The sequence below is a fragment of the Macaca thibetana genome, chromosome 13 (genome assembly GCF_024542745.1).
Source record: "Macaca thibetana thibetana isolate TM-01 chromosome 13, ASM2454274v1, whole genome shotgun sequence".
Lineage (NCBI taxonomy): Eukaryota > Metazoa > Chordata > Mammalia > Primates > Cercopithecidae > Macaca > Macaca thibetana.
The window spans coordinates 3,927,154-3,943,234 of NC_065590.1; the positions used below are offsets into that span (position 1 = coordinate 3,927,154).

A 16,081-nucleotide genomic window follows, 5' to 3' on the forward strand; every position below is an offset into this window, starting at 1 on the left:
TATGAGGTAGGCCAGTCTAAGTGCTGTCATTTTATAAGTGATTAAACCAAGACTGAGAATAGGAAATGAGAAAAATCATGAGCTGCCCAGGGCCAAACAGAAAGCGAGGTGGGAGCCAACTGAATTCAGAAACCTCAATTAAATTCCAAGACAAAAGGGAACAGTCGACATTGAAAATAAGTTTTATGGATTTCACTTTGAAATAAAACAACAACAAAAAAATTACGTTACCATTAAATGATATTAAAATCGTCTTTTATGGCCTTGATTTTGTCACCAAGGCTTTATTCCCAAAAATTAAAATTTAAAAAAAAAAAATCAAACAGGCAAATCTATTCCAGGTTAAAAATTCCACTTACACACAAAACCTTCCATTCCATATTGAGAGGTTTTCTTTTTTTCTTAATTTACCTATTACTTTAATCTGTATTAAGCCAAAGGCCCTCGTTCAAGTTGCTCAAGTGTCATTGATTAGACCCATTGTGGTTAACAAGGACATTCTCCCAAAATAGATTCTTAGCATTTTAAAACCCTCCTACATTTTCACAAAAGAGAATCTGGAACACAGGAAGGAATCATTTCCCCACACACAATACTCATCTTCATCGTCATCCAAAGACATTCGGTGAAAAACCCATCCGCACATTAATGCGCACCCTCCCTGGGCTCCTACTCCCTGCCATCCTCTGGGGTCCCAGCCCAGCTGGAGTCCCCAAGTTCTTGGCGCCCTGAACTAACCAGTCTCTCCATCCGGCTTTCTCCAAAACACGCCCCACACAAGGGCTGAGCTCCTCCACAGCACATGCAACACTCCACTGCTTCCCATCGAGGCCCCCTGCCTCCTCCAGGCTGATGAGCGGCCCCTTCCCCACTGCTGCCCACAGCCCTAGCCTTGGAAGCCACTCTTCTGAGAAGCCTTTGCCTCCTTGTATCTGCCGAAGCCCTTCCAGTCGCACGCTGAGGGCCAGCGAGAGCCAGGCAGTGGACTACACGGTGACCTTTGGCCAGTGTGAGTAGGCGCAGCTCCCAGGGCTGCTGTCTACCAATCAGCTCCAGGACACCTGGGGCTCAGAGAGGTGCACTCTCCTTCTGCCCTTTCTTTGTGCTCTGCTTTGACCCATAAGGGCTGACCAAAAGGACAGGAATAGGCCTTAAAATGTTTGCTTTACTGCCGCTGGAGGAAAGGGTAGAGGCACCTGAAAGTCCAGATCAGGGATCTGTAGCATTTTCTGGGACTATGAAGGGAAATCTAAGAAGGCCCGGAGGAAGTCATCCACTGACCTGCGCATGTCCCCCCGCGGCTGCTTTGAAGACAAGCAAAAGCGTCAGTGGGCACTACTGGGCAGCAACCTCAGGGAGATTAAACTGCTAGTGGCTCTGGGTCCCTCCCTGCCTGTGTTAGCCCACCTTCACCAAACGAGATCCACACTTTATTCCCTCCATGTTTCTACTCACAGTCTTCCCACCACGTGGTTTTCCTCCTTTCCATTTCCTCCTGAAGTTCTACTCCAGGACCCATTTCAAATGCCACCCCGCCATGAATACCTTAGTTTCAACAGGATGTGCCCGTACCCCTCAAACGGGCAGTGTCAGCCTCGGATTGCAGGTATTTATGGGTATGGCTTATTCTCCTATTAAGTTCCTGAAAAACACACTCTCCTTTGCACCCTCTACAGCAGGGTTTTCTAAACTGCAGGTTTCAGCCTATGAATGGGAAATTTAAAAGAAAGAAAGAGAAAGAGAGAAAGAGAGAGAGAGAGAGAAAGGAAGGAAGAAAATAGGAATATCCAAGTGTATCACACATAGTAATAAGCGTTATTTCATGATGCTCTTGTTTCACTTATGTGTATGCATGTACAAGGGGTGGTAGGTGGCAGTGTTAAATGTATATTTGTTACTGGGGGTCATGATCTGAAGCATTTGGAAGTCACTGCCCTAATGGTACTTCTGCTCTGCTCTAATATTCTGTGAATGATTCTGAATTGAACAGGTTGATGAGTATGAAATGATCCATGTATTATAACTTCAAAGGCTCCAGCTTAAAGGAATATAAAGAATAATGCCTATCTGAACAAAAGTGTGTGGATTCTGGCTTATATGAAGTTATGGAGGAATGGGGTGAGTGGTAGGATCAGAATATTTATTATACTATTGTATGTTGCTAGACTTTCTCTCCAACGATTAAAACATGTTAACATTTAAGGAAGGTGAAATACAAGCTCATTTTGGAAAACTTTTCTCATTCACTGAAACTACCTCATTACTACAAAGTTCTGCATCTTTAAAATATGCAGTGTAGGTAATTCCACCATGACGCATAAAAGGATCTTTCAGAGACACCATGAAAGCCCTTGTTCAAGTTTTCTTTGCCCAAGATGCCTCCAAGTACTCTCAATACCCCCACCCACACCATCTGCCTTCCAAGACTTAGTTCAAAGGCCACCTATTTCATGGAAGCCTTTTTCCTTTTTTTAACTCAATTTTTCCTCTTTCCATTCTCCACCCAAGTCCCAAATATGGTCTCTTTTCTGAATCACCAGTGTTGAAAACTTCCTTTTTCATGTGTGTACTTGTCTTAATTTCCTCACTAGACAATAACACTAGCATGTACAACCTACGCCTTACTCATCCTTACATCCCCCACAGCAACGGGCACAAGGTCTTCTACTTAAGAGATGATCAATAAATATTTGTTAAATGAATTAAATGAAAGCAACAGTTAGCCCGTTAAAAGGGATGGTCATTATTTTAAAGGCCCTGAGGAATGCCTTATATGTCTAGCACCTAATCAAAAGCTGGTGGACCACAGAAAGAGGACCAGGGAGCGGAGGGGGCAGCCTTGTGCCTCTGCATATCTGCCCCTGTAAACTCACGGAACGCCCAATTCTTCAAAACTCTACAAAACAAAGCTACAGCGTCGGGTGCTGAATGAGTACCTTCACCTTTTTCCAAGTCCTCCAGTCTTGCTTCAAACCAAAAATTGGAAGTGGAAATAGAGGTGGAAATTAGCGCTATACTTTTCAACTTTAAGGTATGGCTGAAAAAGCTGAAACAGCCATCTGGATAATTCAGGCTCAAAAAACCCATCCTGAAAAATAAGTATGGATGTTTCTGAGCGGGACGAAGAGTATGCAAGAAGGCAAAGGAGGTAGTTCTAGAATCATCAATTGATTGTGTATATCGATTATATTCAACAGAACTGAGCTTTTCCCTTTATATCTTCTATACAGTCATTTGAGGACACTTTCTGTGACTGCAAGAATAAACTAGCTCAGATCAAAGCCACACTCACAACTAATAAATTCCGATTTGTTCAATTGGAAAATGATGTCCATCAATTAGAAGAAGTTCTTAGGGATTAAAATAAGATTCTCTTTTGCCATTAATCTGTACCTCCTCCTTCCCCGCTTCAGAAGTTTTCCTATGATGAATCAAAGAAAGAAGCTTTCAATGGTCTTTAAAATATATATTGCTCTAATACAATAATTCATAATTAACAGGTATACTCTCCTAACTGTGGTGTTTTATTTTCAAATTTCTAATTTTAATACCATTTAGGGCTCTAACTCTCTCTTTGATATTTTAGCAGAACCATAACTTCCAATCCATCGAGGTTTTGTTTTGTAATTAATTTCAGAGCTGTCCTTATAAACTGAGAGACATTTGAAGTACTCTAGAAAATGGCAATTGTCTGACTGGATTTGAAGTCAGATCGTTGGGCTTTGAAGCTAATTTCTGGTGGAAATATGGCTGCCCCATTTTTAGATGTGTGACTCTGGGCAGGTTACCCTATCTCCCCATCTTCAATTTTCCTATCTATAAAATGGAAGTAGTAACAGTATTTGCTTTATAAAGTTGTGAAGATTAAATGAGCTAAAACATGTAATGTACCCAGAACAGTGTCTGATAAATAATAAGTGTTCAGTAAATGCTAGTGTTAAAAAGTCTGCTGTCATCTGTTTTATGACCTCAGTAAAGTCATTTAACAATTCAAAGCTTCTATTTTCTTATCTATAAAATGGAACTACCACCACTTACTCCTTCCAGGATTAAGAGATTCAAATAAGAAAACAATGGATATGAAAATACTGGACACACAGAAAGTACTCAAGTATTAGTTATTTTGAACCATCTATAAGCTTAAAAATAAACCATAAACTTAAAAATTTACATAAACCATAAAACTGAGAACATAGCATCCAAAAATTTATCTGTGAGAAAATGTCTAAACATGTTAGAAATATATACTCAAGTTTGGTTTTTCTTTAACTTATCAGAAACACATAAATTTTTGTAAAATGTAATTCTACATCTGCAAAACTAGAAACCCTCCCGGTCAAGCCAAACTGTCCTACTATATTGTGATCAAGAAAGTCTGCGTGCTTTCATAAGCCAAAACTCGATGCACTGATTAAAATGTGATTGCAGATAAATCAACTTTTCAAAAAATGTGTAAGTTTCTGCTTTTTTAAAAGTAATAAATGTACTGTAGCTAATGTAAATTTCCAGTCAATTCAATAGATATTCATTCTGTGACACTGCTTCAGGGTAATTCAGCGGGGAACGAAGGCTGCAAAAGGACACAGAGCTCAGGCTCTGTGCAGGAAGACCCCACAAATTATGGCTGATAATCTCAAAATGTTACTTATGAAAGTCATAAGGGGGTTCGTTTTGAGTCAGCAAGCAGACAAGCAGCATAAAAATATACCGAAACAGTAAGTTCTTCCCTTAGACTGAAAAACTGCCTTTTAAAAGCAAACAGCATTGTAAAAGTACAGTTGCTATCTGGAAAGCTATTGAATTTGCGCCAGAAACCAACATTTCTAAATGTAAACCTATAAAATAATAGGTATCTGTAAATGAAAGGCTGAAATAACCCCAGGAGCAGCAACACAGTAATTAGCAACTTTTACAGAGTCATAACAGGTTTCATATTCTTTCTGCCCTGGCTCTTTGAAGTTTCAGTGCAATATGTAAAAGTTTTATTACATTAGGGCCCGTCCTTGTGTGTTTTATAGGCACCAACATTAGGCAGAGCAAGCTGTACTCACTCATCATAGGATCTTTTCTAAGAAATCGTTCGATAATGTGCTAGCTTTGTGTCCAGTTTATTTTGTTACACCTGTTTTTAGGAAAATAAAAGTCACTGGAAACCTAAATCACAGAAAATACACACAGATCTACATATCCATATGAGTTAAAAATCATAAAGTAGTTTAGCTTTAAAATTGTACATTGCATATTCATGTGCACACCACTTGCAGTTGTAGACACATATGAACTCTTTACTGAATTAAAGCAAAAGGAAAAAAAAAAAAAAGCTCAGCTCTACAATAAGCGATTACCAGAGGCAGAACAGAGTGCAGTTAATATGCTTGTTCCAGCAGATGTTCATCCCCGTAAATATTAAACATAACACAAGTTCCTCCAGGAATATGCAGGCAGTAATTTTACCACCTGAATAGTGCTAGTTGGAAACATTTAAGAGATAGTGGGGGTGGGGGGGCGCAGAGAAAGAAGGGGGAATAACAGGGATATTGAAGCAGCCAATGGGATTCTTAAGACACCGGCAACTGGAATTAAACTGCTTCCAGAGGCGATTTACCTACAGCAGCTCCCCAGTGTGAGATCCCCGAGAAACGGAACCTGGAGTGCCCCCCGGGCTGCGAGCTGTGAGCGTGGCATAAAGGGATACCTGGGGCGCCCGGGTGGGGTGGGGAGGAGGAGTGCAACTGTGACGAGGTGTGAAGAAAGGGCCCAGAGGAATTGTGAACCCCGAGGCAAGGAGTCTCCCTGGGCTAAGGCCTCTGGAATTCCCGCACGGAGAAACACTCGTTTCCTGCCCTGGGTGTTCACTTTTCCATCTCGGTGGAAGTGGGTGGGAGAGACAGAAAGGATGCAGCCGAGATCGGGCGCAGGCGGGGAGGCTGGAGCATCCTCTAAGGGCACTTCGCAGCAGCACCAACTCCAGGGGGTCGCTGGTGCCAGCCGGAGGAGGGAGGGGGCGCAGTCGGAGGGAAAGGAAGTGAGAGGAGCAGGGGGCCCACGGGTGGATCCCCAGGCATTAGTGACACAGTCTTCAAATCGCTTCTTTTCCTCCCCACGGCTGCGCTCTGCCCCTGGCTACCTAGATCACCAGCTGCTGGGCTGGGGCGGGCCGCCGCGAGGGAGGGGGACAGGAGAGAGGGAAACAGACGGACAGGCGGCCACGCATCCCCCCCCTCCACCCGCCAGGGAGGCAGGAAAGGGCTGGCGAGGCAGGCGCCCCCGACCCACCCCACCCCCACGGCGGCCGGCAGCCCGGAGCCCCCGGCCCAGGTGAGGACGCGCGGGCCGCCGCGGCTGCTCCCGCCCGCCCGAAGCGGCCGGCACGGGGACTTACCACAGCGACTCGAGGTCCCATTCCTGGAGCAGGGCTAAGTCGAAGCTGTCCATGGTGGGAGGTGTCAGCGCCGCCGCCGCTACCGCCGCCGCCGCTACCGCCGCCGCCGAGGCTCGGGCCGCCCGCGCGCTGCAACGAAAGGCGCCGCTCAAGGTGCATCCCAGCCGCGCCAGAGCGGCCGCCGCCCGTCCGCCGCCCGCCCCCGGGTCGGGGCTCCCGGCGCCCCCGCCCCCGACTCCGGGCCGGCCGGACTGGCGGCAGCGGCCGGCGCACTCACCCGTTCCCCGGCTTGCGCGCAGGCACACTCACGAGAGAGCGGCGAGCTCGCCGCGCCGCGCGCCGCCGCCGCCCCCCGCCCCCCGCCCCCGGCCCTGCGCCCGCCCCTCCTCCCCTCCCTCGCGGCGGCCCGGCCCGCTGCAGCCGCCGCCGCCGCCGCCGCCGCCGCGGTGCTCTACGCCCGCCCGCCCGCCCGCCCGCCTCTTTCTCCTCCGGGAGGCGCGTGTGCGCGGGCGAGGCCGAGGCGCGCGCGCGCCGTGAGCCCCGCGCCGCGCCCGCCCCGCGCGCCCCTGCACTCCCCACGCGGCTCCTCGGGGTCCCGCGGCGCTCGCAGGCCGCACCGCCCTTCTGCCCCTCTCCCGCCGCCCTCGCGGCCCGCCCGCCCCTCGGCAGCCCCGGGGTGTCCGGGGCGGCCCTGCGAGCGGGACTGAGCGGCGAGGCGGCGGCGCCGAGTGCGGGGGGGATGCGGAGTCGTGCTCGGCCCTGCCGCATCCCTCGGCCGCCCGCCCGCGCCCGGCCCCGCCCGGCCTTGCCCGGGTTGCACGCACTTCTCCCGCGGCCCAGAATCCACTTGACCCTGCTGGGCGCTCCCGCGGGCCGCGGACCCGGGTGGGTGCGGGGGAATTCCCCGGCCGCCCAGGCGCGGGGAGAGTGAGCTGTGCCTCCCGCTGCAGCGCCCCAAACAAACCGTTTAAGGTCTCTGGAGCCAGCAAGTTCAGCGAAATAAAGCGGCGGCGCGGAGGAAATCTCTTCCACCCGGACCTGCTCTCCGTTGCGGTTTGGCCTCCAGTGGGGGTCCCACCCACCCTCTAGCTGGCCAGCCCTGAAAACCAACCTCCTTTCTTTTTAATTCTTACGGGGAAGGGGGACAAACTGGCCTCCGGGTGTCGACTTCAAACTTGCCGCCTGTCTCCGGTCTGGAAAGGCAGGTGATCAGCTAGAACGGTGATTAAGAGTATCATCGTGGCTCCTAAAGAGTAATAACCTCCCTCATTGTACAGACAGCTCTTCCCCTGGCTTACTTTTTTAGACATGCTGAGAAGCGCATGTCTCCATCAGGGCCGTACCTCTGCTTCTCCACAGCTGGCCTAGAACCGGAAGCCCCCCCAAGGCCCCCTGACTCTCCTGACCTCTTGGCCACAGCTCCGGATTCTCACCAGGGATTCCCCAGAATTCCTGGAGAGCAGCTCCGAGCCCTGCAGTTATGCCTCACCACGAGAACCAAACCTCGCACTCCCCGCCAAAAGGGAGTCCCTTCCAGCACTCTCCCCTTTGTTCCTTTTTCTGGACAAGAACCGCTGACTGGAGCTGCCAGAAATGGAAATCCTGGGTGCCAGTGACGGGATCCCTCCAGCGTCAAGCCGAAGAGTCACCCTCTCACTTCACCCACCTCGGAATGAGGATTCACAAACTCAATTCAGGACACAGGTAGAAGACCAAACGGCCAATGAGTCTTCTTTCTTATTTGAGATTGGATTTCAGCCTGGCTCCCTTCTTCCCCCAGCTCTGAATCAATCCTTTCTTCATCAGCATCCATAACTAATGTGCAAAATGTAAAACGCTAAATTAAGGCACAGTCAGCATCAACATAGTCTGAGAAGAATGGAATTGTTATTTTACAAGCTGGTAACTCTCAGCCCTTAAAAACCCCTCTCATTAGCTGAAGGTAGCAAGATGATTAGGAAAAAACAGAGAGAATATGAATATAGGAAAAAGTACAGGTGTGAAGGGCTGGCTGCCCAAATCCCAAGGCACAGTGTATTTGGAAAAAGAGGAAAAAGAAAAAAAGAAGAAAATCTGTCTTTCTAATATCCCCTTAGCCTACGCCTTGTTGGAAATGTTTGCTTTGGCGAAAGTGAGATGGAGACACTGAGACAGCATTCCCAGGAACAAAGGCTGGGGGTGGAGGGTGGAGGAGGGAGCAGGAACAGCCCCTGTCTGGAAGAACTGCAAGTTCTGAGGCCTGAACAAGAAATGTGTCCTGTTCCCGTGCTCCTGGGTGCAGCTGGGAAGCTTCTTCAGAAAGGAGACCTCCCTGGCCCTCACCGGGATCTGGCTTTCCTTCCCTTCCCACCACATCTGTTTATACAAAGGAGGGCCGCTGAAGGACAAACATAACCGTGTTTACTGCGAGTCCCATGCTGGGCTTGGAGCTCAGATACAGATTTACCCTCACCATGGAGGCTGAAGATAAATAGATGATCCCAGAAAAGGGAAGAGGGAAGGCTCTGGGATGGTATAGAGCTGGTTGAGGGGTTTACTCATGAAAGGCCTCTCCCAAAGAGCCATGTGGTAACGGGCAGATTTACATTTGAATTTAAACTCTGGTGCCTTGTGTTAATATATGAGAGTGCGTGCACCTCAAGCAATTGCAAGGCGGGTATTTAAAAATGTTTCTTTAGGAGTAGCCATGATTTTCTGTTTGGGGCCTCTAACATGGGGATAGTTGGATTGATTATTTCCAGTGTTATGGTTTCGTCTAATAGTGTCTTGGAGAATGAGGGCTTTTGAGGAAACTCAAATAATAGTTGCAGATCCTGTCTTTTACTAAGCTGTCATGGAGATAAATCCAAAATAGTTTTTACAAGTAAAATGTAAAACAGTTAGTGAGAGCCTTTATGGGAGATCTTTATTATTTATCTGGTTTATGAAGATGTTCCTATTATCCTCCAGCCTCTGGGTACGCAAACCAAAATGAGCACTTAATCTAGTTGTCAAAATTTTAACTCCTTAATACTAAGCAAAAAAAAGGGTTTGGACTTTTGGGGATTAGAATGTCAGAACTAAAAGGGAAGTTTTTTATGTAAAAGAGAAAGAGACTAAAAATAAAAAATTTAGAGTGATGTTTTCTATGAAGCTGCCTTAGCTTTTGCTCATCCTATAGTGCTTGTGACCTGAGGGGCTTTTCTCCCCACACTGATGCAAGCAACACCCCTGGGAGGTGAATCAAACCCCCAGCTAAGGGGAGGGCTGCTAGGGGAAGCTGCTGAATGAGAGGAACTGCTTGGCGTCCTGGGTCAGGTTGGTTGGTTGGTGTAGACTAAATGTACCAAAGCAAGGGACTAACAAATGAGTCCTACTCAGTCTGGGGCCCTACTCACATTCTGCCAACCTAGAGCTGGAAGCCTCCTAAATAGACCCAGAAGCAAACGTATGGCATCTAAGATCTCCCTTCAGATATGATTTGATAGAAGAGAAGCCTTGCATGGCTTTAATTCATGCCTTTTTCTGAAGACTCAGCTGCAACTCAGAGGTCGCTTTTGTAACCAAGTGGAATTTTTTCTCTCTCTCTTTATAATCCCACCATTCCCCTAGAAAAATATGTCTGGCCAAAAGCTGGCTCTGCAGGTGGTCCTGCTGGAAGGTGATAGGAGCAGCATCAAGCTGCCTCAGCCCCTACAGCATCTCCTCCAGCTTTGTCCCTAAGGACACCATTCTCTCCTGTTCCAGCAAAGCTGCAGACGCATCACTCCATCTGCTTCTCCTTCCAGAGGCTCCTTGGGTGTTTGTAGCTGTATCCAGAGATTGCAGGATAAACCCTCTAGGCTTTCTCCTTGCAAATTACATGCTAATATGTCGAGCTCCGGGACAGCATAGATTTTAGATCCACCCAGGAGTTCTTGTGTCTTCAGACCTTTCCCTCTCTCTCCACAGGTATCTCTGAGTGGTTCTAACCTAGGATTCGAGGTGCCTTTCTTTCTGTATTTTTTTCATCATTTACCAGGTCCCGAGCAGATGGTGTGGCTGTGCTGGCTGTCATCACTCCTCCTATGTTTCCATGGAAACATGGGGCATAGGGACCATCTCCGCCTTGGGCTCTCTGACAGTATCCTCTGGTGAAGAACTTCAGTACTCGTACCCCTCCCCCGAGCCTGTCCGCTGTCCTAGGGAGTTGGAGACCTTTCTGGGGCCCTGGGAGCCAGGGTCATTTCAGAGATCATCTAAGGACATACTCCCTGCAAATTGTTGTGAACTGGCTGGGAAAAAGAGGGAGGGTAGAAAGGGGGCCAATACCCCAGTCGAGGGCTGAGACCTGTTTTAGATGGCAACATATTTGGACTATCTGTCCCTGCAGCCAGCTTCCATAATAGCTGGTTATTGCCCACATGTCAAAAGAGATGCTCCTGGGGTTTCGTCTGCTCATCAGATGACAGATATTTATTGAATGTAAGTAGTTGCTGAGATTTTATGCTTCACTGACATTCTATCCCCTGGGAATGAAGGTTCCTGGGAATGTACATTTCTTTCTTTCTTTCTTTCTCTTTTTTTTTTTTTTTAACAAAACCAGGTTTTTCCCTAAGGAATGCACCTTCCTCAAAGTTTCCAGCATCCTCCTGCCTACATAATTCACTTATATAGTCACTATGACATTAATTAGATTCAGAAGTCTGTGGAAACAGCAGAGCTCGGCAGGGTCAGAGGGCAAGCAGGGCAGAGAAAAGAGAGGGGAAAATGAGCCCTGGGAGAGGGGAAGGAAGTGGAGGGAAGTTTTTCATGCCCTTCAAGTTCCAAACAAAACAAAGATAATTTCAAAAGTGGTCAGCCACTATAACATTGCTTAGAGAATTAAAGTATCGACAAATTGAAGAGTGCTTTAAAATAAAATGGATGGGGCATCAGGGTGTATGTCTTCATGTCAGTTCCTCCTTATGCAGCTGGTACTAAAGGCTGGTGGGTGAAGCTTACCACATTTTAAAAAGAAAAAGGCACACATACTAAAGTTGAAAATGCAGGCAGGAAGGACGTTTTTCATAAAAGCGGATCAGAAAAGCATCTCCTATCACAGATCATGTATTTTATGCCATGCTGACCTATGTTGGGGGATAATCTCATTATTTTGTGATCTGAGAAGATCCCTTGATGCTGGTAACAAGAACCAAGAAGACTTAAATCTTAATATCCCCACAGGTTCTTTGTCATGCTTCTCCAAGATGTGCCCTGGCCATTCATGCAAGTTTCAAGGACTCTGAACCTGTTGAGAATAGAAGATAACTAATCTTGTCATTAGCAAACATGTCTATATTACTATCAACTGGGTGCTGTTCTAACGTATCAACTCCTTTTAGTCCTCCCAAAAGTACCTGAGGTATGTTGCCATTGTTTTTATTTTGCAGGTGAGTATGCTAAGGAACAGCTAAGTGTCACAAACCAAAGCATGGCAGATCAGGAATTGGTATGGTATTCCTGGTAGCTGTGATACCATACTCCACCTCCCACAACTTTTGCCTTAATTATGTATAGCATTGGCACATTCTCATGCTCACAGGCACTGAAATAATGAAAGTAATACAGTCCCAGTCAGAAGGTGAGAGAGAGCCCTCTACCTCTCTCTGCAATTCTCCTCCCACCCAGTTTTGCCCCTTGAGTTCTGCCATAACCACACCTGGAGTGAGGCACTCCTTGTCTCTAGCCTCAACGTCTTCCTTTGCAACATGAGAAGACTGGATTGGATGTTCTTTGTCTCTGTCAGTTTTTGTCTCTGACAGTTCTGAAATGTTAGAGTTCTGTTTTTTCAGTTGTTCTTCCTGAGCCCTGCCAGACAGGAATCCCTGGAGTATGTCAAGAGAGTCATAAACCTTTTCTTTTTTAAAGGTAGGACCTCATTCTTGGCTTAAACAAATCTCAAGGTGTTGGTCTGCTTCAAACAGGAGTGCTGTGCCATCTGTGAAGTATTAACAGACGGCAAGAGGAACGTGTTCAGGAAGAGGACACTTAGCTTAGGTCTGGGGGAAGCATGGGGAAGAAGTCACAACACAACTGTGGGTGTCAGGCTCTTTTCTCTGGGGCACCAGAGAGTATCCAAGCATGGATTGGTGGTCCCCATGCAGCCCTCGGAGGAAACCAAAGCTGCAAATGCAGCAGTTAGGGCTTACAGCCTGAAAATGGTGACATCGCAAAATTGCATCTTAATGGGTAAAACATTGATGGTGAAAGGGCCACGGAAGATCGCCACAAGGTCCTTCAGGTAGAGGCATCTCCCACTGCTCAGAGTCCTGCTGGAGGTCCCCAAGTCCCAAGCGAGAAGAAACAGAGAGCAGAGTTCACCTCATCAGGAGCTTAAGATAAACAAGTTCATGCAGCAGACATGGCTGGCTGCCCACCCAACATCCATCTGCACTTGTCCTTGATAGCAAAACCTGAGTCTGATTTGGGGAAGTCACAAGCCCAGCTCACATAACTGTATTTTCCAGTCTCTCTTATTGCTAGAACTGGGCATGTTACTCAGTTCTGGCCAATAAAACACCCGTTTATGTCAGCCAGGATTTCTCAGAATGTTTTGCTTCCATGCAGTAGACACCACCCCTTCCTCTAGGTCACTTTCTTCTTCCTGTCCAGAAAGGTGAAGAAGCCATCGTGGATTTTAGGAGCAAAAGCCACAGACTAAAGTTGGCAGGTCCAAAGTTAAAAGGAGGCTAGGTTCTTGATGACTCTGCTTCATATAACCCTACCGTCTTTGGACCATCCTACCTAGATCTGGACTTTTAGGAATAAAATAAGACCCTATGTGGCTAAGCCACTCTAGCAGTGTTTTGAATATTGCAGCTAACCCATTGGAGAAGTCACAGTCCCTTAAGTGTGCCCCGCACATTGCCGTGTATAGTCAGGTCTACCAGCTGTCCCAGCCTATATGCCCCAATGAGGGCAGCACTGCTGAAGAATTAAGCGTGATTTACAAAAACCTATGATTACTTCCTTACATGTAATCTTGACTTCTGAGTTCACTCCAATTGTAAGCAAGTTAATTAATAAGAAACTCATGCTCAATTGTCTGAAGACTGATTAATCTGGCTCCAGCATTTTTTGAATAGTCCATATTATTGTTTCTTTATTTTCATGTGATTTGTTAACCTGGTTAAGTTGCTGTGACATCCTCACAGGGATACTAACAGATTGCATTTATGAAAAACAGTGTAGGAATAATAATAGTCAGCCTCTCTTGTGTCCTTGCCACATACACAAAAATATGCATGTTTGAGAGTTTGTCATTGTTTCTACCAATAAACTAATTATCACTGTATGAAGCTGATTTACTTCAGAAGTAGTTTAGGAAAACAACTAATTAAGTACAGTATGTTGAAATATAAACTGCATTACAGGGTTAGAACCCTATAATAAGATCACAGAAGCTTGAAAGTTGGGAGAAGCCATCAAGTCTCTCTCTAGCTAACCTCCTACCCATTGCAGCACTTCCCTCCATATCAACCCTGCTATGGCCAGTGTCCACGTGAATGTTTCCAGTGGTAGGGAGTGCACTCTCTGAAGAGCCTCCCTATTTTATTTTTCAAGGGCTCAACTCTAGCCGGAACAACATTCTTCCTTATATTTATGGATCCCAAATTGATTTCCCTGTACCTTCTTAACATATCACAGGCTCACAGTAAGCATGCAATTAGAGCTCAGCTTTGCTGAATTCCTTCTATTGGTTCTCCATATATTGAGACTTACGGACTCAAGTATTTCCTCAGCACTCTGGTAGAAAGAAGTCTTTGCTCAGTGGAATACCATACAGAGGGGGGAGTCAGTCTCTCAAGAGGAGCTCATGGCCATGGAGATGAGAGAAACCCCACCTTCTTCTAATTTGTAGTTGGTTTCTTGGAAGAAGGGAGCTTCATAGAGAAGTTGGAGCTGGCCACAAGAAGGAAAATGCCCACTGCAAGATAGGAGGCAGGAAACCCCTGGAAAGAAAGATACCTCCCTGCTAGTTCGCAAGGAAGAGGCTGGGCCATGCGTGGCGGCTAATGCCTGTAATCCCAATACTCTGAGAGGCTGAGGCTGGAGGATCACTTAAGCCAGGAGTTCAAGACAAGCCTGGGCAACATGGTGAGACCCTGTCCCTACAAAAAATAAAAAATTAGCTGGCTGTGATGGCACATGCCTGTAGTCCAAGCTACTCAAGAGGCTGAGGTGGGAAGATATCACTTGAGCTCAGAAAGTCAAGGCTGCAGTGAACTTGTGATAGCACCGCTGCACTCCATCCTGGGTGAAAGAGTGAGACTCTGTCTCCAGTGGAAGAAAAAAAGAAAGAAGGTGCACAATGGGAGGTAGAAAGCAGGAGCCCACGGTCGTGAGAGGAGGAAAGTGAGTGAAGGAAGGGGCTCTGATTAGAGCTACAGGCCCGAGGGCCTGCCCCGCCCCACCACTATCAATAGAGGGAGCTACTCTTTCCGGGGATGGCTCCCAGTGTTTTCCAAAGCTCCTACTCACCTGTGATGCTTATTATAATTCTATATACTTGGCACAGACAGTTACAATTTTATGAATTTAGCATTGCGTTCTGTCACTCTCTAGACAACAATATGAGGTTTATTACAACATAAAGGGAAATTCATCCTCTTGGACTTGAGTGAGTGTCAGCCCGAATCCCCATGCTGTCATCCCTGTCATCTTCCCTTGAAGAATGCAACCTCAAGTCAGGGCTGAAGTCATTGGGGATACATTCCCAAACCAGGGTTCTGGGGTCAGGCCCCAAGAGGATAATCTCAATGATCACATAAGTCATTTCAGATATTGATTTTCTGAACAAACATTATTGAACACCTATTACGTGCCAAGCAGTGAGCTAAGAAAGAAGATGAGAAAGAGAAGTTTAAAGGGCCAAAGAACCCACTGTCTGGAAGATAATGCACACACATCTTAATGCACTTACTCATCCTTGAATTGAACAAATACTTCTTGACTCCAGTGCTTAGAACTATGCTAGATACTGAGATTATTACCAAAGTGAAACAGACATGGTCTCATGAAACAGGCCATATATAATGATGTTTTAATATGCTTAGTGCTATGATGAGAGAAGTGCAGGTACTCAGGGAGATCTTTTCCAGAAAGAATGACTGACTTGCATTCCAAGTCAAGAACTGAATTATCAAGACTAGGTGAATAGGGGAGAATGGAATAGAACAAACGTGGTGTACTATAATGTATTACCTGCTATGACAGAAGCATGTCTGTGGAGCTATAGGAGCAAAAGCAAGTGGATGATGACCAAAGCACTCCTAAAGGGCTTAATACAGCCCCTCACATGGGGTTGGGTCTAATGGAATGAAAGTCAAAGTGAGAGTGAGGTGGCAGTGATGGAAGAGCATTCTAGACAGAGGGAAAACCACAGAATAGTGCACAGAGGCCAGAAGAAGCATGCCATGTTCCCCTAGCAGAGAAGGTTCTATGTGGTCAAAGTGTTGCCTTGAGGTGGGGGAGTTGTAGAAGTCAGTAGATCAAATGGGGGTTGGGGAAAGAAGCAGAATGAAGGGAGAGGGAAAAGGAGCCAAGGCCAGGGCAAGAGACTGGGGCCAGATGGGGAAGAGGCCTGTATTGATGTTGTGAAAACATTTTCAAGTAAGCAGGAAACCAAGATCAGCGATTCAGTAAAGCAGCTAGTGAACACCCAGCTGCCAAACCTAGGGGGACAACTGAGAGTTGAAA

General features: G+C 46.7%; 3 protein-coding genes across 3 annotated transcripts in view; 1 reads left to right on the forward strand and 2 right to left on the reverse strand.

Moving 5' to 3' along the window:
• The window catches only part of MITD1 (microtubule interacting and trafficking domain containing 1), a 977,552-nt gene extending 971,333 nt beyond the window's left edge, over nt 1–6,219 (reverse strand). Inside the window, exon 1 of the mRNA XM_050755142.1 lies at nt 6,215–6,219. The gene's annotated coding sequence lies outside the window, so the exon portion shown is untranslated. The remainder of the gene's footprint in view (nt 1–6,214) is intronic.
• Nucleotides 1–6,747, reverse strand: part of AFF3 (ALF transcription elongation factor 3) — a 579,971-nt gene extending 573,224 nt beyond the window's left edge. Inside the window, exons 1-2 of the mRNA XM_050755037.1 lie at nt 6,660–6,747; nt 6,383–6,511 (exon numbers count right to left, since the gene is read on the reverse strand). Coding sequence (XP_050610994.1) covers nt 6,383–6,435 — 53 coding nt within the window. The 5' untranslated portion in view covers nt 6,436–6,511; nt 6,660–6,747. The remainder of the gene's footprint in view (nt 1–6,382; nt 6,512–6,659) is intronic.
• The window catches only part of PDCL3 (phosducin like 3), a 449,125-nt gene continuing 438,531 nt past the window's right edge, over nt 5,488–16,081 (forward strand). Inside the window, exon 1 of the mRNA XM_050755160.1 lies at nt 5,488–5,497. The gene's annotated coding sequence lies outside the window, so the exon portion shown is untranslated. The remainder of the gene's footprint in view (nt 5,498–16,081) is intronic.